Below are 26,340 nucleotides of genomic sequence, written 5' to 3'. Positions count from 1 at the left end.
TTACGGATATATAAAACCGTTATACGGCCTATCCTAATGTATGGCTGTGAGGCCTGGTCCCTAACACTAAAAGAAGAAGGTCAGCTCCTGGTAGCAGAGAGAAAAGTTTATCGCAAGATCCTGGGACCTATTCAGAGAGATAACGGCACCTGGAGGATCTGGAAAAATGCCGAGATCGAGGAGTTAGTGGCCGAACCCAATATCATCGGCGAAACGAAAGCGCACAGACTTCGCTGGTTCGGTCACCTACTCTGAATGGGAGAGGATCGGGCTGTCAAGAAGGCGTTCTTGGGACGTCCGACTGGTAGCCGTCCGGTGGGTCGGCCCAGGTATCGCTGGGAAGACAGTGTGGCGGCGGATCTAGTTCAGCTTCGCGTCAGTAACTGGCAGGAAGTTGCGCAGGAGCGGGACAGGTGGCACGCTCTCGTTTCGGAGGCCAAGACTCTCTTTGGATCGCTGAGCCAAAATAGTTAGTTAGTTAGTTCATGTTTCTTAATACAGCTTTTGAAAAATCCATTTTATAAAAAAAACATACCATGTTGGTTCGGAACCGGGCCTTGTTACTGGCACTGACAGTGGGCCTTCTTACAATTAGTCATAGTACAAGTTCAAGAATAACAGAAAATACTACCGGGCCTTATTAGCTTTTATCATGAATTAATTTCATCTTAGATTTAAGATGGTCTATAGTAAAATACGGCCTACATGAGTCATGGAAAAACAAATTGTATTTTATTTAGTACCTATTTGTTGTTCAAAATCTTCAGTAAGCTAACTTATAAGACTCTTTCTATTATAATTAATCTAGATTGACAGTTTACTTAGCAAATTGTACTTTTACCTTTAGGTTTTATGTCGGAAATATTTCACCCAATTTGTACTGAAACATAAGCATTTGAGCGTAATTAATGATGTTTACTGATTGTTAATCTTAAATATACCTATTATGTAGGGCACTTAAATTATTTTAGCGGACCAAGCGGATGTGTATGTTTGTGGACCACTTTTTTATTTAAATAATTAAATTGTAATTCATTCAAAAAAAGCTATTACAATTAGGGATTTAGATACCTCACCTACCTTATTACAAAGCATTACAAAAATGTCCAAAGGCCAAAGCCACGCCGATAAGACATAAGACCTCATAAACGACTTCATAAATATAAACGTTCACTGAAAAAACCCAAATTCATTTCTGATAATTTTATTTCGTTACTGAGTTATCGTTTTGCACCGAATATCAATGAAATAAAAGCACGTTGTTGTTTGATAGATACATTTATATAAACATCGTCACATGAAACCAATATAGGTACTCGTAAACCAGACCACTGCGATGCCACTGGCTTTAAATATCGTTCTTTCAACTGATGATATAGCCACAAAAACCCGCTGAAACTGCAGGTCGAGTCTTGATTTCAATTTCTTGATGATATATCATTGCATTAACTTTCAAAGCACATGATAGATCTTAGAATAGCAACAAAACTGGTTGAAACTAAGAATTTTATTGCTGAAATTATGTGAACAACATTGCTTCGTCTTCATAAATAAAATTTTAATAGTTTATATTGTTTAGGCTAAAATGTGAAGAATTTTGTTGATAAATTGTTTATCTAGTATATTGACATTATGTCATATATGTTTTTAAAATGACGTAATATGAATACCAGCACAATGAAAATTTATTCCAATAAGAAATAACAAATCTTCAAACTTTTTTCATTTTAAGTGAATTAGGAAGAAGCTAATTATACTGATTTGGTTGTATTAATATATTTTATTAAATAATTTGTCATATTTTTTAAGTATTATGACTCGTGAATAAAAATAAATCGAAATTTTAATGACTCTAGATCTCCGTGTGACGTTATTTATTTACCCTATTAATTTTGAACACAGTTTTTCACTGGTATCATCATTCGTATACGGACATGAATTTCTGTCAATATATATGCCAAATCGAACTGTCAACTTGGAAAAAAGAAGTACGCGTCCGCTTCCAACGGCCCACAGCGGGCATCTGAGGAGAAGGAGAATTTGACAGATATGGCGGATGTATGGAAATTATACGAAAGTTTACGTTTACGATTGAATTTCACTGTAGCCTTTAAGAGGAAAAATAGGAAAAGCCTGATTCGTTGTAGTCCAGTTATCTGGCTTTCGAAATCACTCGATTTTATAGCATGAGCATCGATTTTTTTATACAAATTTTACTAAACGCTGACACTCGTTCATCACGTTTTAGGTACAACTTTGCATAAGTGTATTTATTATATTGTAAAACATTTCAGATTTTCAAGGGTGATTCGTTGTAAACACACTCTTTGGGATATTAATGACATTTATTATAATTTTTTTTATCAAGAGATGTGAACGCTAGCGACTAAACGGTGACTGCCTTTTTCGCTGATTTTGCTCGATGCAGTCTTAACTGTGTACCATAACGACAGGTTAGCAATCAATTTTTTAACAAACAGATACGTCTACGAGCGATATTCCAAATTTTATATTAAAGGAAAAAAAATGAAAAATTTACGCTTCCGGCAGGACTTGAACCCGCATCCTCCACAATAAAAAAGAAAGGAATGGAAAGATTTGCGATGTCCTGGTAGGCTTCCGTAGCTCAATTGGTTAAGAGCAACACACGAATTGTGTAAATTTTTCAATTTTTTCCTTTAATATAAAATTTAGGTTAGCAATCGTCACAAAACTGGCGGTCAATGTCAAACCCCATACATTTTGTCATGACTGTTAGACGTTACTGAAACACGACTTAAGTTGCGCTTTAAAGTACAAGTTAAAATGAAAACATAATAGTGAAAGGACTTGATATTGATATCTGTTGCGAACGCAACCTTTATTTGTATAATGCAGTAGCTAAACGCCGCCGTCGGGCTCGGCTAGTATTTGGAAGCTTTTTTAAGCTCCACATACCCTGTATCGCGGCCAATTAGAGGCACCTAAATATAAACCACCATTTTGTACTTTCAAATTAGCTGAATCACTCTTTCATCAGCCTCCATACAATCACCACACCACTTTTACATTTAACCGTTTTAGTCAAAGCCCTTGTAAAAGAGTAACTTTGGAAAATTACAAATTACAAACAGTTTACTTTAAATCGAAGCTTTTTATTTGAGTCGTCAAAATCCTGACCTGCACGACGGCTACATTTGGTCCTTCGTGCCGGATATGAACCAGTGACCTATGGATTTACATCTGATATCGGATCGGACGATGTGAAAACGCTCTAACATGTACAGTTGATAAACTGTATAGAGAATGACAAGAGAACAGTGCTTCGTAGAAATTTGCAATAATTTACTCCTTTTACGGAATAGTCACAATGTACTTTTCAATAATTGTATCCAGTATATTAAGTTAGTGACGTCTTCTGCCAGGTGGAGGCGGTTTAATGAGATGAACATTATATTAACTATGTTATCGAGTATAATTAATAATATAGTTACCTAATATGTAGTACTTACGCGTAGATTAGTAACGTAACATGTTGAATTAATTAATGCCATTTGGCATTAAGTCCGCCATTTGTACATTTTTGTATATACTTTGTGCAATAAAGTTTAAATAAATAAATAAATAAATAATTAAGTCAAGTTACACCTCTGTTTTTATTTTGTTTTGCTCCCTTATTCTTCTAAATTGTAACAATATTCCAAGAAAAGAAATAATCATTTAGAACTTTTAGAACCCCATTTCACTTTTATCCTTGTTCTTTCACTGATGTGTTAAATTTGTTAAATGTCAAAGGTGTCGCCATCTACACGAGTATAGGCCAAAGTTATGCATATGGCGCCATCGATGGAAAAGATGGCACCATACCTTTGGCCTTAAATTAAACAAACTTTTCAGTCTGCAGCGATTTTGATAGCCCACGCAGTGCAAGTGTTATTTTAAACGTCAAACTTCTATCAAATTTCGATGTATAAATAACATTTGCACTGCGTGGGTTATCAAAATCGCTGCAGACTTATCTAGGTCTAACTCTAATACATAATGGTAACCTCGTACACAATTAAAATAACGGTGATAAGTAATGAGCAATGATAAGACAAACTTTGACCTCCTAAGAGATAAGCCCGTTTAGTAAGATATTAAGCGTCGTCTAGTGCAGTGTAGTGCGGAGTGTTATTAATTTTTACTACCCGTTATTAATTTTAATTAATTTCAAATAATAGTTTATAACTAAGTGTCACCATCTTTGGTATAGTATGGCTGGTAAGTAACAAAAACTTGAAGAGTCAAAAAGCCGCTCTTATACAATTGAAGTTAAGCTAAAATAACAAGAACATTAGAATAAATAAATGTGACATAATTATATCTAATAAATAGTATGTATTATATCTATCTATGTCTGGTATTAGATATGTAATACAAATAAATTAGAGATTTTAGGCCAAAGTTCTTTAGAAAACTGATATGGCTGATAAAATTATAATTATACGTAATAGTTAGACGTTTTAGGTTCCTATATTAATGGCCTATGAACATTAGGGCAAGCGATGTTAGGACAACAGATAGGGAGACCCCTAGTCCCCTACGGAACCATCCATTTTCGTGAAGGGGTCAATTTGGTAGCTGGTATAAGTATTTGAATGTTTTCAGCTGTTACGAGGATTCAGAATATCACCAAGATCAAAGGGACTGTAGACGTCAATTTTGCCAATGGAACGACGGTTAAATTCGAGGATTGCTGGCTTCGGGACCATTGCAGGTACTTGACGTTTATTAATTTACTAGCGACCCGCTCCGGCATCGCACGGGTTAACTTTAAAAAATTATACACCTAAACCTTCTGTTTACCTCATTTCTACTGCTCATACCTATGAGCCATTTCTATAGCTCACTCCGCGATTTCGTCGACTTGCAACAGGTAGCTACAAGTACATCCGTCCCATACCAATTTTGGTGGGTTGCCATAAGCCGCGCGTAGCGCTGTCGCCACCTAGCGGTCATATCTGTTCTAATCGTAACAGGGGCTTTTTTTAGAGAGTGATTCTTCTGTACCTAGTATTATTATTTACTATGTGCCCATACCTATAACTGTAATATTATAATAAATGATTTGAATAATTTTAACCGTTTTACCCTGAAATTTCCAATTGATTACAACTAAATTGTTATCCCAATCAGCCTTTAAGCCTCATGCATGCAAATGAAACATGAATTGAATTATTCATTTGCAAATTGGCCGAGTTCAGCCCATTAGACACATCACATATAGGCAATTTTGAACGTTCACGCGCCATTTCTAACGATTTTAGTCACGTGCACCAGTATAACTTTGTCGAGGTTGTAAATTCTTCTGTACGTAGTCACGCTCTGTGATTGTTATTCCATTGAGGGTTCTAGCTAAATTGGACATTCCATAGCGTAAGTATTAAGCGACCAATTTATCTGGGACCCTAAATGGCTCTCAATTGCGAAGCTAGATGGTATGATTGTGAGACATCAAAATAATTTTACTGATAATGATATTTAGTTCACTGACTAACACACTTATATTTTATATTAAATGTCATGTTACATAATATACATTTTTATGTTACAACTACTTACACCAAATTTTTTTCAAAATAAAATGATAATAATAAGCCTAATTATTCTAAATGCGAGTCCCTTTTTGTTAAGTTTTTAGATAAATAATGATAGAGATTAGTTAAGTTGGTACTTGACGCGTAGTCTGATCCACTACATTTGATGACCGCATCTAAATGCGCACTGAATGTGATGTTCGGATGTTAACTGCAACTCCATTACAGTTGCGGCGTCGTTATTGTCGCCGCTGTATCTGTCAATTTCGTTGATAAAATTAGGGACATGTGCCGCCACATTACTAGCGCGATTATCACATTCATTCTGTCACTCATTTTTATCAAGGAAATTGCCAGATACAGCGGCGGCAACAGCGACCACGCAACAGCTGCAGTGCTATGGAAATTGACAATAGCACTGACACGTTCGTACTAGTAGTGCAGCTGCGGTCAGAAATGGAATGTTACCGTAATTAGTGCGCGCGAGGTGCACGGTGCACTGCGTGTCGCTGTCGTGTCAATGTCATATTATAAACATATCAAGCTTTAACAAATTATAAAATCTGAATACCGCTCCGAGCCTGAAACATATTGTGAACCACAAACATTAGTGACAGACAAGCGGTTATCAACCAACACAATAAATAGTTTGAAAACGTACTGAAATGTGAGGGGACATATATCGGTGTCTGGCCACAGTCTGGCGAGAATACAATACTGAACATGAGCTTTTGCTGTATATTCTGTCCATTTAATTAGACTAACAACGCTATTCCAGATGCGCTACGTGTTACCACGCCGACACATATCAAAGGGCTCAGCACATATTGGATATTCCCGAGGTGAAGATAGCCGATGTTGCCTTCACCGAGACCCAACTTGTCGTGACGTGTGAGTGATTGACTTTCATGAGCTTGCCAAGAATTTACGTTACTTACTATCGGAAACCTGTGAGCAATCGTCTAGTGAACGTGGTGACACGTACCAAACGGCTCAGAGCTCAGCAAATATTGGACATACTCGAGGCGAAGATAGCCGATGTTGCCTTCGCCGAGACCCAGCTTGTTGTGACGTGTGAGTGATTGACTTTCATGAGCTTGACAAGTATTGACGTTAGTTATTAGCGAAAACAGGCGAGCAATCGTCTAGTGAACGTGGTGATACGTACCAAACGGCTCAGAGCTCAGCAAATATTGGACATTCCCGAATGAATGAATGATCATTTATTTGCATTAAACAAGCGGACGATTCTTGTTTTGCCTTGACTGCGTACAAATATTACTACAACTTACTAACTAGCTAAACTAAATATGTACAAATAAGGCTAAACTTACACTACGAGGCGAAGATAGCCGATGTTGCCTTCGCCGAGTCCCAACTTGTCGTGACGTGTGAGTGATTCTTTCATTAGTTTGCTAAGAATGGTCAGTCTTAAGATGGAGTGCGTCATTAAGGCAGTTTATGTTCTTTTTCAGCTATATCTAATTAAGTTACAAGTTCGATTTAAAGGAACTTTTTCAACATTTTTGTACTTTTTAGGGAACGACAACCACAGATCCACTTACGAGGCGGATTTCCTAGTTCAATTCAACTATGAAACCTACAAAGAAGGACAGAGACTGAAGCCTGTCCTCTGGCACGGAGGATCAGTGGCCGAGAAGATAGCCAGGGTCCAAGCAGACAAGTTTCTGAAGACCAAGGAAGCTGCTGAGGAGGTGTTCCAGTCTCTTCTTGATTATGGCGTCGCGTTGATAGAGGGGGTGAGTTGATTCTTTGGTGTCTGACGTGATGGTTTTACCGGATGGTCTCATCGGAATATCAGCACTCGAAGTCGCCAGCATCATGAGATGAGACCATTTCGTGGCACTTTCTCCTTTCTACGTTTTGCCAGTTTTATATAATTTTCCCTTTTTTGTTTGTGCTTACGAATCAGCAAAACTAACGTGCTCTAATGACACTGGCATATTATGTCTCTGGTTGCCGCCACTCAAACTCAGTTTTCATGTAAAAAATAGTGTCAAAACACGCTGAACAGAATAGGATGGATATTCTTGTGTCTTATGTCTTATCATTCTAATCGTGTTTTTCGTGGTTTCTGGACACCACGAGAAACCAAATTTACATAGCCAGTTAATAAAATAAAATGCTGTGGTGCCATCCTTAAAGTATGATAGACCGAGTGGACGTTAATAGTCGTTATGTTTTAATTCTATCTATGACGAAAAGTGTAATTATTTATAAATCTTTGAAAACAAAGTGGAAAGGCTCCGTGATATAATTGAGTGAAGTTGGGGCTATTTGTAATGGTTCACTGCTCGTCCATTCTATCTTGAAATTCTCTACCATTTTGGACACCATCGTTTCCATTTCCAGCTCTGCAATGCGACGACCTGGAAAATCATTAGGTATATTTGAAACAGCAAAGAAATCACCTTTTTAATACCAGTGACTCTGTGAGCTAGACCTTGACCCCACGGCTTCGCCATTATGAAAACTTTCTAAAACTAATGAGGTTCTAGTTCTAAATAGCCTGCCTTTTATGACTAACTGAACCTCACACTAAGCATGGTCTGACATGTCGTATCTTTTTGATTAATTTTCAGCCCTGCTTAGCAATGTCCAAGTTGCAGAAAATTCTAAAAATGACCGAAGTTTCTAGTAACTTTCAGTTTCGTGAGAAAATTGTCATACAAGTTTCCACTTGGAAAGTTCCCGTTCTGATTAGGGAAAGTATTACTCATTTTCTTAAATGTTGAATGACCCGATTCGAACTCGAAATCGAAAATAATTGTAAGAAGATTTGGCAATAAGCGTGTAGGCAAAAATATCGAGAATATTTCATGGGAACTTAGATATTATTGAAAATTCTCGTTAGCACATTAGCACTAGGTACTATAGTTTTGTACGTAATAGTAGAAAAAGTATGTTAAAAATGTAAGGTGAAATGAAATTCTAACGCAAAAAGTCAACAAACAACACCTGTAAAACAAACATCTGTAAAATAGGGTTTATTTCACCTGAATAAATGATTTATTTATTTATTTATTTTTATTTTTTATTTTAACATCCAGATTAAATGTGGACTGAATTTTACTCTTATAGGTACTACCTTTGAAGGGAACGTGCAAATAGACGTGTACATGTGCAAACATCGGTTGTGTACTTGTGTACAATGTGCTCTGTTTGAGGGCTCCATGGAAACTATTGTACTATTGGTCACGGTACTAGCCTTTGTTTGCTTGTATCCCGGAAAATGTTTGATAGTGAGGTAAGCAGTGTCACCCAATGTATGGGACGTGCAAATTTTGGTATCGGATGAATTCACTTGGCACAGATGTAGTATACGTAAAGCTAAGCCAATCCAGCCCGGTAGCCAAACGCCACCCCCTGGTGGGTAAGCAGGGGGGCATCCAAAGTTACACGCTGCATATCGGCTTCTATTTACCTACCACCTCGAGTTTGGTATCATTTCCAGATAAATCGGGCATAAGGAATTCATTTTTGAAACATTTGATGTACAGTTTAATGGATAATTTTTGACGTGAAACGTCTTTAAAAAGCCGTAGTAGAGGTGCCGGACCAAAAACCAAGTGTAACGAAAAGTGTTATGGCGCGGCGGCTTATATCTCAGAAACTATAATACCTACAAACATAGTTTTGATATAGATATATAGAAGAAAGTAGCCATTACTCGGAACAGTACGTGCCGCTGACATAGATGGCGCTGATTCTGCGCTAGACACGACGTATTCGGAGCTAAAATGACCCCTATTTTCAGTGTTCATTTAGTAATGACTCATCAGCCCATTAACCGATTTCGGTAAAATTGGTGCCATTTGATAGATCTTATTTTATTTTAATGAAATATGAGTAAAATAAAGTATGTGGAATTATAATAAGCTGCTAAAACATAAAAATGTGACAGTTTTTACAGAATTTTTATCACTGGTCTTGTTTGAGGCCACCGTGTGCGAAAAATAGGGCGCAAAACTGACAAAATATACCTGAAATAGTAAGATAAAGCAATAACGGTTCTTTTAATACCACATTCACCGTAGTAATACATGCTCATCTCCTCAAATAATGCAGCAATAAAGCATCTAAGGCGGCGCGGCGGCGCGAGTTACTTTGATAGAACACATATAACGTATGACGGCTGCTTGACAATCCCGAGTTCCTAATGCTAGTAAGTATATAGTAATCTTAGTTAGGTACTTTCTGATGTAATGGGTAAAACATAATTTAGAAAAGGTCACTTCTGTGGACAATAGGTACTATAAAAGGTAACGACTGTGGTTCATATATATCCCGTTTTTCTCATTTGAGTCTCAAGTATTGAATGAAATATTCTGCCTGTAAAGGTGCTGCGTAAAAAAATGCTTTTAGATTCCCTTAAATGCGATGGCTACAGGAAAGACACGAACGAGTTTGCTATAAAACGTGTATTACCCGTATAAAATATCTATTCTCGTAATTTTGGTGTGTTATTTACAAAAAAAATTGTACCTAATCGTTACATTCATTACTCCAAAATGAATTTATCATTTAATTATTTAAATAGGTCTGACGCTGTAATTAATTATTTTAAAATTACCCATCAAATGCAGCATTCAAGTTCATCTAGATACAGTGAATCATTATGACCCCAAATAATCTTTACAGATAAAATTTAGATATTATCCAAAATTATTATAATACATCACGCATTCGCGAGATGTGCGACTTCGGTATTCAAACACAAAGCAATAGTACAAGAGTCTAACTAAATGCGAAGGTCGAAGGCTGCGCTCTACGTAAGGCCGAAGGCAAGAAGTGTCCAGGATGTCAGTGCTTTAACACAGAACAATATTACAAGTGTCTAAATTCGAAGGCCGAAGGCCGAGCTCCGCGTAGGGCCGAAGGCCCGAAGCGTCCAGTCTGTCAGTTCTGTGTTTAACCACTGACATCCTGGACGCTTCGGCCTTCGCATTTAGACACTTGTACTATTGTTCTGTGTTATAGCACTTAAATCCTGGACGCTTCGGGCCTTCGGCCCTACGCGGAGCTCGGCCTTCGGCCTTCGCATTTAGACACTTGTACTATTTTTCTGTGCTAAAGCACTGATGTCCTGCACGCTTCGGGCCTTCGGTCCTACGCGGAGCTCGGCCTTCGCATTTAGACACTTGTACTATTGTTCTATGTTAAAGCACTTAAATCCTGGACGCTTCGGGCCTTCGGCCCTACGCGGAGCTCGGCCTTCGGCCTTCGCATTTAGACACTTGTACTATTGTTTTGTGTTATAGTGCTTAAATCCTGGACGCTTCGGGCCTTCGGACCTACGCGGAGCTCGGCCTTCGGCCTTCACATTTAGACACTTTTACTATTGTTCTCTGTTATAGCACTTAAATCCTGGACGCTTCGGGCCTTCGGCCCTACGCGGAGCTCCGCCTTCGGCCTTCGCATTTAGACACTTTTACTATTGTTCTATGTTATAGCACTTAAATCCTGGACGCTTCGGGCCTTCGGCCCTACGCGGAGCTCGGCCTTCGGCCTTCGCATTTAGACACTTGTAATATTGTTCTGTGTTAAAGCACTAACATTCTGGACGCTTCGGGCCTTCGGCCCTACGCGGAGCTCGGCCTTCGGCCTTCGCATTTAGACACTTTTACTATTTTTCAGTGCTAAAGTACTGACATCTTGGACGCTTCGGGCCTTCGGCCCTACGCGGAGCTCGGCCTTCGGCCTTCGCATTTAAACACTTGTACTATTGTTCTGTGTTAAAGCACTAACATCCTGGACGCTTCGGGCCTTCGGCCCTACGCGGAGCTCGGCCTTCGGCCTTCGCATTTAGACACTTGTACTATTGTTTTGTGTTATAGTGCTTAAATCCTGGACGCTTCGGGCCTTCGGCCCTACGCGGAGCTCGGCCTTCGGCCTTCACATTTAGACACTTTTACTATTGTTCTGTGTTATAGCACTTAAATCCTGGACGATTCGGGCCTTCGGCCCTACGCGGAGCTCGGCCTTCGGCCTTCGCATTTAGACACTTGTAATATTGTTCTGTGTTAAAGCACTAACATTCTGGACGCTTCGGGCCTTCGGCCCTACGCGGAGCTCGGCCTTCGGCCTTCGCATTTAGACACTTTTACTATTTTTCTGTGCTAAAGCACTGACATCTTGGACGCTTCGGGCCTTCGGCCCTACGCGGAGCTCGGCCTTCGGCCTTCGCATTTAGACACTTGTACTATTGTTCTGTGTTATAGCACTTAAATCTTGGACGCTTCGGGCCTTCGGCCCTACGCGGAGCTCGGCCTTCGGCCTTCGCATTTAGACACTTGTATTATTGTTCTGTGCTAAAACACTGATGTCCTGGACGCTTCAGGCCTTCGGCCCTACGCGGAGCTCGGCCTTCGGCCTTCGCATTTATACACTTGTACTATTGTTTTGTGTTATAGTGCTTAAATCCTGGACGCTTCGGGCCTTCGGCCCTACGCGGAGCTCGGCCTTCGGCCTTCGCATTTGGACACTTTTACTATTGTTCTGTGTTATAGCACTTAAATCCTGGACGCTTCGGTCCTTCGGCCCTACGCGGAGCTCGGCCTTCGGCCTTCGCATTTAGACACTTTTACTATTGTTCTATGTTAAAGCACTTAAATCCTGGACGCTTCGGGCCTTCGGCCCTACGCGGAGCTCGGCCTTCGGCCTTCGCATTTAGACACTTGTACTATTGTTCTGTGTTATAGCACTTTAATCCTGGACGCTTCGGGCCTTCGGCCCTACGCGTAACTCGGCCTTCGGCCTTCGCATTTAAACACTTGTACTATTGTTCTGTGTTAAAGCACTAACATTCTGGACGCTTCGGGCCTTCGGCCCTAAGCGGAGCTCGGCCTTCGGCCTTCGCATTTAGACACTTTTACTATTTTTCTGTGCTAAAGCACTGACATCTTGGACGCTTCGGGACTTCGGCCCTACGCGGAGCTCGGCCTTCGGCCTTCGCATTTAGACACTTGTACTATTGTTCTGTGTTATAGCACTTAAATTCTGGACGCTTCGGGCCTTCGGCCCTACGCGGAGCTCGGCCTTCGGCCTTCGCATTTAGACACTTTTACTATTGTTCTATGTTAAAGCACTTAAATCCTGGACGCTTCGGGCCTTCGACCCTACGCGGAGCTCGGCCTTCGGCCTTCGCATTTAGACACTTTTACTATTGTTCTATGTTAAAGCACTTAAATCCTGGACGCTTCGGGCCTTCGGCCCTACGCGGAGCTCGGCCTTCGGCCTTCGCATTGGCGGTCCACACCACGTTTCACGTCAGCCATAGCGGCTGTGTCCCTGATACAGCCTCTTTCATTTTTTTATTCAATTATTAATATTATCAGCCGAAACTATAATTGCTAGAAAGTTGAAATTTGCACACCAGGTTACATTTATAATGTGTACAAGAGATAAGAAGCGATTTTGAAAAATTCAACCCCTAAGGGGGTTAAAAAGGGGACGAAAGTTTATATGGAGTTCATGTTTTATTTTAAGCTAGGAATTTCAAACTTCGTTAAAAGATATATTATTAAAATACAATAAAACTAATTTCACCGTTTTTGAAAATTTATCCCCTAAGGTGGTGAAACAGGGGTTGAAAATTTGTGTGGAGATCAACATTTTTTTCGAGTGTGGGGCTTGAAACTTTTTATATGAGCATATTATTAGAATACAAAAAAAGTGATTTCAGCGTTTCTAAAAATTCATCCTCTAAGGGGGTTAAAAAGGAGTTCAAAGCTTGAATCCATTACAAATTACTTTGACTGCCCCCCCTGCCTACCTGCCAGGGGGTGGCGGATGTCTACCGGGCTCAATTAGCTTAGCTTTACGTATATTACATCTGTGCTAAGTGAATTCATCCGATACCAAAATTTGCACCTTATGACACTACTTCCTGGGCTATGATATAGGTATAGGTACATAGTCGAACTAGGAAGTAGATTTGATACTGAACTAACGATCATATAAGCTCATTCTGCACCAATTTTGCAGCGCCATATTTTCCTACTGATTTATAACTAGAGATTATTATTTCTAGAGATATTTACAGGATGGCCTAAAAATAAGTGCATTCCCGTTGCCAGGGAGGTTTTGGGATTATACTAAGCTACTTTTACTATTGGAACAACCCCGAAATCGAGAAAAAAAAATGAAAGAGGCTGTATCAGGGACACAGCCGCTATGGCTGACGTGAAACGTGATGTGGACCGCCAATGCGAAGGCCGAAGGCCGAGCTCCGCGTAGGGCCGAAGGCCCGAAGCGTCCAGGATTTAAGTGCTTTAACATAGAACAACAGTAAAAGTGTCTAAATGCGAAGGCCGAAGGCCGAGCTCCGCGTAGGGCCGAAGGCCCGAAGCGTCCAGGATTTAAGTGCTATAACACAGAACAATAGTACAAGTGTCTAAATGCGAAGGCCGAAGGCCGAGCTCCGCGTAGGGCCGAAGGCCCGAAGCGTCCAGGATTTAAGTGCTTTAACATAGAACAATAGTAAAAGTGTCTAAATGCGAAGGCCGAAGGCCGAGCTCCGCGTAGGGCCGAAGGCCCCAAGCGTCCAGAATTTAAGTGCTATAACACAGAACAATAGTACAAGTGTCTAAATGCGAAGGCCGAAGGCCGAGCTCCGCGTAGGGCCGAAGTCCCGAAGCGTCCAAGATGTCAGTGCTTTAGCACAGAAAAATAGTAAAAGTGTCTAAATGCGAAGGCCGAAGGCCGAGCTCCGCGTAGGGCCGAATGCCCGAAGCGTCCAGAATGTTAGTGCTTTAACACAGAACAATAGTACAAGTGTTTAAATGCGAAGGCCGAAGGCCGAGCTCCGCGTAGGGCCGAAGGCCCGAAGCGTCCAGGATTTAAGTGCTATAACACAGAACAATAGTACAAGTGTCTAAATGCGAAGGCCGAAGGCCGAGCTCCGCGTAGGGCCGAAGGCCCGAAGCGTCCAGGATTTAAGTGCTTTAACATAGAACAATAGTAAAAGTGTCTAAATGCGAAGGCCGAAGGCCGAGCTCCGCGTAGGGCCGAAGGCCCGAAGCGTCCAGGATTTAAGTGCTATAACACAGAACAATAGTAAAAGTGTCCAAATGCGAAGGCCGAAGGCCGAGCTCCGCGTAGGGCCGAAGGCCCGAAGCGTCCAGGATTTAAGCACTATAACACAAAACAATAGTACAAGTGTATAAATGCGAAGGCCGAAGGCCGAGCTCCGCGTAGGGCCGAAGGCCTGAAGCGTCCAGGACATCAGTGTGTTAGCACAGAACAATAATACAAGTGTCTAAATGCGAAGGCCGAAGGCCGAGCTCCGCGTAGGGCCGAAGGCCCGAAGCGTCCAAGATTTAAGTGCTATAACACAGAACAATAGTACAAGTGTCTAAATGCGAAGGCCGAAGGCCGAGCTCCGCGTAGGGCCGAAGGCCCGAAGCGTCCAAGATGTCAGTGCTTTAGCACAGAAAAATAGTAAAAGTGTCTAAATGCGAAGGCCGAAGGCCGAGCTCCGCGTAGGGCCGAAGGCCCGAAGCGTCCAGAATGTTAGTGCTTTAACACAGAACAATATTACAAGTGTCTAAATGCGAAGGCCGAAGGCCGAGCTCCGCGTAGGGCCGAAGGCCCGAATCGTCCAGGATTTAAGTGCTATAACATAGAACAATAGTAAAAGTGTCTAAATGCGAAGGCCGAAGGCCGAGCTCCGCGTAGGGCCGAAGGCCCGAAGCGTCCAGAATGTTAGTGCTTTAACACAGAACAATAGTACAAGTGTTTAAATGCGAAGGCCGAAGGCCGAGCTCCGCGTAGGGCCGAAGGCCCGAAGCGTCCAGGATTTAAGTGCTATAACACAGAACAATAGTACAAGTGTCTAAATGCGAAGGCCGAAGGCCGAGCTCCGCGTAGGGCCGAAGGCCCGAAGCGTCCAGGATTTAAGTGCTTTAACATAGAACAATAGTAAAAGTGTCTAAATGCGAAGGCCGAAGGCCGAGCTCCGCGTAGGGCCGAAGGCCCGAAGCGTCCAGGATTTAAGTGCTATAACACAGAACAATAGTAAAAGTGTCCAAATGCGAAGGCCGAAGGCCGAGCTCCGCGTAGGGCCGAAGGCCCGAAGCGTCCAGGATTTAAGCACTATAACACAAAACAATAGTACAAGTGTATAAATGCGAAGGCCGAAGGCCGAGCTCCGCGTAGGGCCGAAGGCCTGAAGCGTCCAGGACATCAGTGTTTTAGCACAGAACAATAATACAAGTGTCTAAATGCGAAGGCCGAAGGCCGAGCTCCGCGTAGGGCCGAAGGCCCGAAGCGTCCAAGATTTAAGTGCTATAACACAGAACAATAGTACAAGTGTCTAAATGCGAAGGCCGAAGGCCGAGCTCCGCGTAGGGCCGAAGGCCCGAAGCGTCCAAGATGTCAGTGCTTTAGCACAGAAAAATAGTAAAAGTGTCTAAATGCGAAGGCCGAAGGCCGAGCTCCGCGTAGGGTCGAAGGCCCGAAGCGTCCAGAATGTTAGTGCTTTAACACAGAACAATATTACAAGTGTCTAAATGCGAAGGCCGAAGGCCGAGCTCCGCGTAGGGCTGAAGGCCCGAATCGTCCAGGATTTAAGTGCTATAACATAGAACAATAGTAAAAGTGTCTAAATGCGAAGGCCGAAGGCCGAGCTCCGCGTAGGGCCGAAGGCCCGAAGCGTCCAGGATTTAAGTGCTATAACACAGAACAATAGTAAAAGTGTCTAAATGTGAAGGCCGAAGGCCGAGCTCCGCGTAGGGCCGAAGGCCCGAAGCGTCCAGGATTTAAGCACTATAACACAAAACAATAGTACAAGTGTCTAAATGCGAAGGCCGAAGGCCGAGCTCCGCGTAGGGCCGAAGGCCCGAAGCGTCCAGGATGTTAGTGCTTTAACACAGAACAATAGTACAAGTGTCTAAATGCGAAGGCCGAAGGCCGAGCTCCGCGTAGGGCCGAAGGCCCGAAGCGTCCAAGATGTCAGTGCTTTAGCACTGAAAAATAGTAAAAGTGTCTAAATGCGAAGGCCGAAGGCCGAGCTCCGCGTAGGGCCGAAGGCCCGAAGCGTCCAGAATGTTAGTGCTTTAACACAGAACAATATTACAAGTGTCTAAATGCGAAGGCCGAAGGCCGAGCTCCGCGTAGGGCCGAAGGCCCGAAGCGTCCAGGATTTAAGTGCTATAACATAGAACAATAGTAAAAGTGTCTAAATGCGAAGGCCGAAGGCCGAGCTCCGCGTAGGGCCGAAGGCCCGAAGCGTCCAGGATTTAAGTGCTATAACAGAGAACAATAGTAAAAGTGTCTAAATGTGAAGGCCGAAGGCCGAGCTCCGCGTAGGTCCGAAGGCCCGAAGCGTCCAGGATTTAAGCACTATAACACAAAACAATAGTACAAGTGTCTAAATGCGAAGGCCGAAGGCCGAGCTCCGCGTAGGGCCGAAGGCCCGAAGCGTCCAGGATTTAAGCACTATAACACAAAACAATAGTACAAGTGTCTAAATGCGAAGGCCGAAGGCCGAGCTCCGCGTAGGGCCGAAGGCCCGAAGCGTCCAGGATTTAAGTGCTTTAACATAGAACAATAGTACAAGTGTCTAAATGCGAAGGCCGAGCTCCGCGTAGGACCGAAGGCCCGAAGCGTGCAGGACATCAGTGCTTTAGCACAGAAAAATAGTACAAGTGTCTAAATGCGAAGGCCGAAGGCCGAGCTCCGCGTAGGGCCGAAGGCCCGAAGCGTCCAGGATTTAAGTGCTATAATACAGAACAATAGTACAAGTGTCTAAATGCGAAGGCCGAAGCGTCCAGGATGTCAGTGGTTAAACACAGAACTGACAGACTGGACGCTTCGGGCCTTCGGCCCTACGCGGAGCTCGGCCTTCGGCCTTCGAATTTAGACACTTGTAATATTGTTCTGTGTTAAAGCACTGACATCCTGGACACTTCTTGCCTTCGGCCTTACGTAGAGCGCAGCCTTCGACCTTCGCATTTAGTTAGACTCTTGTACTATTGCTTTGTGTTTGAATACCGAAGTCGCACATCTCGCGAATGCGTGATGTATTATAATAATTTTGGATAATATCTAAATTTCATCTGTAAAGATTATTTGGGGTCATAATGATTCACTGTATCTAGATGAACTTGAATGCTGCATTTGATGGGTAATTTTAAAATAATTAATTACAGCGTCACACCTATTTAAATAATTAAATGATAAATTCATTTTGGAGTAATGAATGTAACGATTAGGTACAATTTTTTTTGTAAATAACACACCAAAATTACGAGAATAGATATTTTATACGGGTAATACACGTTTTATAGCAAACTCGTTCGTGTCTTTCCTGTAGCCATCGCATTTAAGGGAATCTAAAAGCATTTTTTTACGCAGCACCTTTACAGGCAGAATATTTCATTCAATACTTGAGACTCAAATGAGAAAAACGGGATATATATGAACCACAGTCGTTACCTTTTATAGTACCTATTGTCCACAGAAGTGACCTTTTCTAAATTATGTTTTACCCATTACATCAGAAAGTACCTAACTAAGATTACTATATACTTACTAGCATTAGGAACTCGGGATTGTCAAGCAGCCGTCATACGTTATATGTGTTCTATCAAAGTAACTCGCGCCGCCGCGCCGCCTTAGATGCTTTATTGCTGCATTATTTGAGGAGATGAGCATGTATTACTACGGTGAATGTGGTATTAAAAGAACCGTTATTGCTTTATCTTACTATTTCAGGTATATTTTGTCAGTTTTGCGCCCTATTTTTCGCACACGGTGGCCTCAAACAAGACCAGTGATAAAAATTCTGTAAAAACTGTCACATTTTTATGTTTTAGCAGCTTATTATAATTCCACATACTTTATTTTACTCATATTTCATTAAAATAAAATAAGATCTATCAAATGGCACCAATTTTACCGAAATCGGTTAATGGGCTGATGAGTCATTACTAAATGAACACTGAAAATAGGGGTCATTTTAGCTCCGAATACGTCGTGTCTAGCGCAGAATCAGCGCCATCTATGTCAGCGGCACGTACTGTTCCGAGTAATGGCTACTTTCTTCTATATATCTGTATCAAAACTATGTTTGTAGGTATTATAGTTTCTGAGATATAAGCCGCCGCGCCATAACACTTTTACGTTACACTTGGTTTTTGGTCCGGCACCTCTACTACGGCTTTTTAAAGACGTTTCACGTCAAAATATTACCCTCCCATAGAAAATGGACCAGTTAAGATGTATGAAATAGCCAAATTTTTGTTTCGCGATTTCGGGGTTAGTCCCATAGCAAAAGTTGCTCAGTTTAATCCCAAAACCTCCCTGGCAACGGAAATGCACTTTTTGGCCACCCTGTATAATACTTATTTTCATTATTTTGAAGAAAGTCAATTTTTACCTATACAACTTCTTACTCCAAAGCCAAACGGAACCATAACGAATGGATGTGTGTTGCCATGATACAAGGGATCTCCCTTCTCAGCCAGCCATCTCTCTGGGATGTACTCGGCGGGCCGCGGGTAGTGGGCCGCCATGATTGACATGTACTGGTGGGAGAACACTATCAGAACCTGATGACAGATAAATTAGTAACATTAACCTTTTTAATAAAAGACAAATCTACTTCCAAAAGATTAAAATAAAATCCTACTCCCTCTTTCTTATCTGCGCCAGAGATATTGGGGGGGGGGGGGGAGAGAAAGGGCGATGACTTGGAGAGGAGAGGAAATCAGAGGACTCTATAGTCGCTAGGTCATCAGGATCATCATATCTTCAGCAGGCGTATTATGGATGGTTTTATCCACGTGATAAAGTAGCTGTCACTTTTTAACACTGCGGGATAGAAAGTGACGGACACCGTTTTATCGCGCTGTCACGTAGACAAGAACGACCATCATATCCGTACAGGACTGTCCAATGTCAGAAGGTCACCAGTGTAGGAAAAGTGTAATATGTAATAGAGAGTACCTACTATCTCCAGGCGGGTGTTATGCCTGGGGACCGAATTGGTTAGGAACTATATTTATATTAACTAACATTCGGAACTCTGTAAGCGCGATGTCGAAAGTGCTAACGCCATCTGTTACGATCTTGTGGCAAGACGTCAATTTTGTAGTCCACGTTTATATTGGGCATATAAAAAAGACTAACGTTTTTCGGTATTCTGTATCCAAGAAGATTGTATTCTTTAGTCGCTAGCCTCACACTCCCACTAACCACCGGCAGTACCCTCATGGCCTCTTTGACACACGCCCTTAGATAAGGCCTCCGGCCTCGCTTGGTCATTATTTCTTCTCTGAGCTTGTTTTGTTTTTCGGTATTAATTGCGAGAAGGTACAATGTAGCGATTGCAGTGTTGGCAGCCTGTATAAACAATATTTTGATTTTAATTTTATTTGATTACAATTAGATTGGGTTAGCTACAAAAATGTAAAAGTTGCGGAAAAATTCAAAAATCTTGAAAAAGTTTTTGAAAATTTCAGGATATTCTCACATGAAATACAGGAAACTTTCATTTTGGCATTGAACCTTTTCAATCCCCATAAAAATATTGTGAAGTTTCCGATTATATTTCGTAACAAATTTTTGTTTTTATGCACTATTAGATACCTAAATCTTCATGTTTAATAAAAATCTGTATAACTTTTAGTTTTGTTTCAATAGAACTAGGCCCCTCCGTTGGCTAGGCTAGGTTCATCGACCTGGATAAATGGGTATCTTTCATTCCTAGCACAGCAAAGAAGATCTAATGGCTATTAAAGTGCAGTAAAACATACCGTATCTACTCCTGCCATTAACATGTCCGAAGCCGTGATGTGTGCTAACCGAACATCAATATCCAACAGTTTCTCTAGAATTGGTTTCTCTGCGTTTGAGCCCTCTGCAGAATTCCTTTTCGATTCCTCCAACTTTTTTATCCCTTGGTCGATAAAATACTTCGTTAACCTAAACCGATACAAAAAAGATTGATGATTGTGTCTGCAGCGCAGCGTACGGCGGTGCGCGCTACGCTCGCTTCAATACCTCATATTAAATGGCTCCTCTACACGATGGGCCAACGCCAGCCACTCCAAGGGACGCATTTATGCGTTAGAGGGAGCAAGTGATATTGCTATCTCATTCTACCGCATGGCTGCGTCTCTTGGAGTGGCCGGCGTTGGCCCATCGTGTAGAGGAGCTAAAAAGAGTTGGGCGTAGCCCAACGTACAATGCACGGTTGCACGCTGCGCGCTCCAATGGTAGGCGACTACGGCACCTACCTACTCAAAATCCCGAAGTCTGAAGCATTGTGTATTTATAGATAGACTGTCATGAAAAGTTTTAGCTTTTCCATGTCATAACTCATAATCAAACACTAAATCTTGATACCCATTGCACTGCCCTTACCTTTCCTGTTCTTCATAAATCTTCATAGCCTTTTTAAACAACGGCGTCGAGAATAATCTCCAAGGGCTGAAACCAAAATCCAGCTTCTCCGCAGTATTGAAGATGTCTTGAACGTTTTGTATCAGCTTTTTGGCTGGTGAGTCTTCTGGCAGACTAGGATCAAAGCAATTTAGTCGAGTCCCGAGTGCAACTACACCTATAGACTCGAGTGCCCATAAATTCATTTCCACATTGAACTTCTTCGTTATTCTATTGTTTTCATCACGGATAGATTTCAGCCTGAAGAAAATCATTACATTTGATTTGGATTGTAAGACCAACATCGTTCATTGTTTTATAGTTCTTTGTGTTTAGAGCCAGAGCGAGATAAGTCTAGGTATAACGGGTTAGCATCAAGTTAGCATTGACTGTCTCTCTAGCACGTTATTTTTTAGTGAAATATCAAAGCCATGAATTTACGAAAAGTAACGTCTGATTCTATGAATTACAATTGAATAGTGCAATTTTGCGGACATACAAACAGCAACACTCCTAACTGTACATCGGTGGACCTTATTACAAAAGGCATAAGGTCCACCGATGTACAGTTAACAGTGTGGGCGATGGTACCTTGCAACTAAATCATTAGACACTTCCTCCAGGACATCAGTGTACAGTTTAATAGTCTTCGGCTGCATCATTATTGGGTTCACTTTGGTTCGGAAATCTCTCCAGTTTTCGCCGTGGCTAAAACAAGAGACCAGTTTAAAAGGCTGACTTACGTTAGACCGGGTCAGGGCCGGGCGCTTGTCGATATGTATACCCTAGTAAGTGAAATACAGTGAAACCTGGTTAATTGGCACCTGGATAAATGGAAAACCTCAATAATTGCAACCAAAAGTCCGGTCCCGGTCCCTTGAGACCAAAAGCCCTCTATAATTGAAATTTTGGAACCTCTATAAGTGCAATTTAGATTTTAGTACTTTTCGTAATTTTGCCTCTGTAATTGACCACATCGCAACTTAAGACCTCTAGAATTGACACGGTGCTAAAAAAAACCGTTATTTCTGCTCTTCTTTTTACCTCTATTATTGAAACGAGTCTTACTTATTACCTCTGTAATTGAAATAATGTAGTTGTAGACAGCAGAAACAATATTTTAATAGCAATGATCATTTTATTTATATCTCCATCCAGAATTCAATTTATTTATTGGGTATCTATAAACAGCCTGTAGTAGGTGAAATAGTTTTGATCAATAAAAAACAAAGTATGCTTTTTACATTCTAATAAAACTTTCTTCTACAATTCAAGGGATCTTTTTAAACCCAAATGATAAGAAAATAAAGTGGTAATTAATGTAGTGTAAAAGTGCAAGTATAAGTAGACAGAAGCAATCTATAGAAAAGAAACCCAGAACGTAAGCGTGTAAATCTACTTTAAATGGTTATTTGCACCTCCATTAAAGAAATTTGTCAGAACGCAACCTCTACTAATGAAAACCTCTATAATTGACACAACGATTTTTTGAACCTCGTTAATTGACACGACCTGCTTAAATGAAAGACCTGGTTAATTGCCCGGTCCCTTGAGATTGCAATTATCTAGGTTCCACTGTATTCCATTTAACCATGACCGTAGGAAGTGGCTCTAAAAGAGGTATTTTAAGTGTTCCGAGAAAAATGCAAAAATTTTCTCCTCACCAAACCAACTAGTTACTTACCTAACTCTAAAACATTGCCTACAAATCAAAACCAAACGAACGATATTTGTTCGTTTGGTTTTGATTTGTAGTTATAATGAGGAAACAACTCCAAATTTGCATCAGTTGTCGATAAATTGCAACTTTCTCATACGTTTTTGAAGGATACAGATCCTTTACGATCTAGTCTCGAAAATGTATTACCAAACCTTTATTTTTAAGCATTAAATGTAAGTGTTTACTCAGAGCCAAGCCCGGTTATCCTTGTAGGGTCGTAGACCTTGTTGTGCCGCTTCCGATAGTACTCTAGACTCTGAAGCCCGGGCCGAACTGGCATAGGCTCCTCAGAACGAAGCACCTGTGTATAAAACGATTTTTTACTCAAACTCAGTTTTCCATAGAGAGATCGTGGAATGTATTATATCCATAAATTCCATGACTCTTCTTTTTCCGCACAGACTCTAAATAAGGTGCATTGTCCAACTTCGAAAGCGGAATAATTTTAAAAATGGCAAATGTGTATAAAAATCGGCCAAGTGGGAGTCGGACTCGCACAAGGTCTCTGTCACCAGGTTGTATCTCATGAACCGTTATAGCTAGACAGTTGAAATTTTCACAGATGATGTATTTCTGTTGCCGCTATAACAACAAATACTAAAAAGTACGGAACCCTCGGTGTGCAAGTCCCAGGCCCAGGGCTAGAATCGAACCAAAGTTCTAGTAGTCAAAGTCGAAGCTCCTCGGGCACCCGGGAAATTTTCACAGATGATGTATTTCTGTTGCCGCTATAACAACAAATACTAAAAAGTACGGAACCCTCGGTGTGCAAGTCCCAGGCTAGAATCGAACCAGAGTTCTAGTAGTCAAACTCGAAGCTCCTCTGGCACCCGGGCCACGGCGGCATGGGTCGAATTTTCAACGTATTTATTACGGTTTAGAATTTATATAGTAGTGTTTCTACTTAAAATAAAACAATATTTCAAAATACATAATATATTTTGTTCTAATAGTAGGTACTTACATGTTCTATGGTCTCTGGGTGAAATAATAGAATCATAGCCTGTCCACCAAATACCCCGTCAAATCGCACTATTGGCCCATATAGTTGGTAAAGTTTTTCCGATAATTTTACCCCCTTGTATCCACACAGTTTCCCTGGATAAAAAAGTTTTACTATAAAGAAAAATAAGATAATATTTGGTGGTAGCGTTGTCGCGTTGGTCGACGCGCTGTTGTCCTAGCGGTAAGAGGCACTGCGACTATTAATCCGGAGGTCGCGTTCAAACCCCGGCTCGTACCAATGATTTTTCGGAACTTACTTAAAAAAAACTTTCTATAATTTATTATATTTCTATAAGTGAGAACCTATAATTGGCTCTGTGATTCTATTGTAATTTCTGGATATATATATAGCGCTGTTGGTTTTCCATGTACTAAAATAAAAAAATAAGCTAAAAATCCGATTTCTGTCGTACATTATAGAAGATCATTCTTCTGAGAAACGACAAGTCTGATTCTGAAGATAATCAAGTCGTCGTTCAAAAAAAAAAGTTTGTTAACGGGTAAAGCTTACCTCCAGGCAAAAAGCTAAAGATAGGTCCAATGATGGGCAGACTAGGTGGTCCAGGGATTTCCTTCCATGGTTTAATATTCTGCGATTCCGCAACTGGAGAAGTAACTGCGTTCCTAAAAATATTATTAAGAACTAATTACTATTAGGCCTTTTGTCTAGTTCCAGCCCCCTTTTAACAGCAAGGCCCCTTGATTTTAATACCAATTGAAGAAAATTTTGTCAGACTTAACCCCACTAGGTACTTATTATATACTTACCTATTAATCGCTCGCATATTTGCATAAGAGCGATATGCACTGACAGTAAATAAAAATAAGATTTTAATTCTTTGAATACCACTGGTTTACGGAATGAAAATATCGTTTACATTAAATAAATGTGACTTTCTTTACACACCTTAAAAATATTGTATTTACCACTCCCGCACGACTAAAAATGTTCACTCTCAAAGTTTGCATTTTGGTCCTAAAATTACACAAATTAAACAACAAACACAAGAAACAGAACTTTAAGTTGAAGCTTGAATAAATTCAGGAAAATATTTTAAATTTAAATAATTATTATAGTTTATATTTTAGTCCAAACAACGCACAAAACTGACAATAAATACACAGAGACACTAAGATAAACTACACGGACACCAGAGGGCCTACCGCGAAGCACTTTCGACATTTTGCCTCCGTATCACACTTACGTACAAGTTTACAAGAGCGACAGGGAGCCAACACGTCGAACGTGGTCCGCGGTAGGCCCCCAGTTGATGCATCGTAAAGTCACATCTCAATATCTATTGCATATGTATGTGTTAATTCAACCTTGTTGTGTGTTCAATATGTAATCGAATAATGATGTGCGGTCACGGAAATATAGCGGTAAAATTTCTAAGAATATGAAAATAATAAACAAAATTAATATTAACTATTTATTGACATTGAATAATAATGACATTGGTTTAGTAGAAAATATTTAATAATTTATGATAAATTAGCAATTACTAATTTGAGGGATTATTGTCCTTTGGAAATGATGTACCAATTTCTATTACTATGGTACTTCAAAATATTTGTATTAAACTAGTTTAAAGTAGGTTAAGTTAGGTAAATATATTACACTAAAATTTGCATGCTGCATAGTCAGTTAAGAAAGATGGGACTTGAAAATGTATAATTTTACAGAAACAGCTTGTATATAACCTTTTTTATCACAAATAAATGATTATGATTAAAAATTGTGAAGTATTTAGACTCCCTATTTTTCATACAAAATAAATATTATCTTCAATGGACGCCATCGCCACGCCATAACATTGTGATTGACGTTGCTTGTCATGCCTTAAACATAACTAAATTCGCAATACATTGCGTCTAATAATAAACTTTAATGTGTATTATTAAAAATCAAACTACAAGTTATTTTTAAAAGTCGCTGAACTAATGTTGGTCAGTATGAGGAGTACAGCCTACAGTTTAATTTTTTGCTCATATTACAGGCCACACCCGGTATAAGTACCTAGTAAAATATCAGGCTACTTATGTCAGTATCAGTAGTATTCCTAGATACGTTACCAGAAATATTCCCACCTGGTAAATATTTTTAGTTGTAGCACATCACTACTGTATCATTAGCTTCATATGTGTGCGTAAGTATCGCTAGCTCTTTGTATGCCCGTGTGATATAAAAGTAATACTATACTAACATATTACTACTAGTTATATTTTACAACTTTCAAGATACTAGTTTAATGATAAGTGGGGTGTATTGTAGAATGGGAATGTTAGTCTCATTTCTTCTCACATAAAGGGCGCCCCTTTCGAACGAGTAAGCGGTACAAGTACTTACACAAGTATAAATGTTGGGAAGACCGATTATGTATACCTATCAATAAGTGAAGTAGGCGTAGCTGCATAGACGCAGCATTCATGCAGCCCGGCGTACTGACGTTGTCCACGAAGCGTATATAGCGTAAGCGTATCGTAGCCTGCATTTTCCTTCATTCGTGATGATGTCGTCCAGTGATGAAGAAGTTATTTTGGCCTATTATTATCTTCGAAGTCGGCGACGACGCCGTTTATATTGGATACATCCATATATAGAAAGAAACATACGTTGTAGACTGTTCGTAGCTGCTAGAGAACTAA

The 26,340-nt window shown here is 40.7% G+C and overlaps 2 protein-coding genes across 2 annotated transcripts in view; one reads left to right on the top strand and one right to left on the bottom strand.

Moving 5' to 3' along the window:
- The first annotated feature begins 4,235 nt into the window (after nucleotides 1-4,235).
- The window catches only part of LOC134666953 (trimethyllysine dioxygenase, mitochondrial), a 35,818-nt gene continuing 13,713 nt past the window's right edge, over nucleotides 4,236-26,340 (top strand). The window contains exons 1-5 of the mRNA XM_063524262.1: nucleotides 4,236-4,242; nucleotides 4,630-4,738; nucleotides 6,337-6,400; nucleotides 6,584-6,632; nucleotides 7,098-7,318. Of these exons, the coding sequence (XP_063380332.1) occupies nucleotides 4,236-4,242; nucleotides 4,630-4,738; nucleotides 6,337-6,400; nucleotides 6,584-6,632; nucleotides 7,098-7,318 (450 nt within the window). The remainder of the gene's footprint in view (nucleotides 4,243-4,629; nucleotides 4,739-6,336; nucleotides 6,401-6,583; nucleotides 6,633-7,097; nucleotides 7,319-26,340) is intronic.
- Nucleotides 7,739-24,390, bottom strand: LOC134666793 (cytochrome P450 CYP12A2-like). The gene is made up of 9 exons (XM_063524089.1): nucleotides 24,203-24,390; nucleotides 23,651-23,784; nucleotides 22,872-22,987; nucleotides 21,558-21,674; nucleotides 20,949-21,227; nucleotides 20,339-20,507; nucleotides 19,713-19,925; nucleotides 18,961-19,132; nucleotides 7,739-7,948 (listed from the first exon to the last, which is right to left on the bottom strand). Exons 2-9 carry the CDS (start codon nucleotides 23,684-23,686, stop codon nucleotides 7,794-7,796), a joined length of 1,257 nt encoding a protein of 418 aa, XP_063380159.1. The 5' UTR covers nucleotides 23,687-23,784; nucleotides 24,203-24,390; the 3' UTR covers nucleotides 7,739-7,793.

Source organism: Cydia fagiglandana, chromosome 8 (assembly GCF_963556715.1).
Source record: "Cydia fagiglandana chromosome 8, ilCydFagi1.1, whole genome shotgun sequence".
Classification (NCBI taxonomy): domain Eukaryota; kingdom Metazoa; phylum Arthropoda; class Insecta; order Lepidoptera; family Tortricidae; genus Cydia; species Cydia fagiglandana.
The sequence above is the reverse complement of the archived record's forward strand: the minus strand, read 5'-3'. Positions and strand labels throughout refer to the sequence as shown.

Bases quoted from the DNA above. Each gene is read 5' to 3' on its own strand.
- LOC134666793 (XM_063524089.1), bottom strand. From the start codon at position 23,686: ATGATTCTATTATTTCACCCAGAGACCATAGAACAT. The intron at 21,675-22,871 runs GTAAACACTTAC...CTCTTGTTTTAG, and splicing joins ATAACCGGGCTTGGCTCTGA to CCACGGCGAAAACTGGAGAG. The intron at 19,133-19,712 runs GTTAGTCTTTTT...ATCTGTCATCAG, and splicing joins GATACAGAATACCGAAAAAC to GTTCTGATAGTGTTCTCCCA.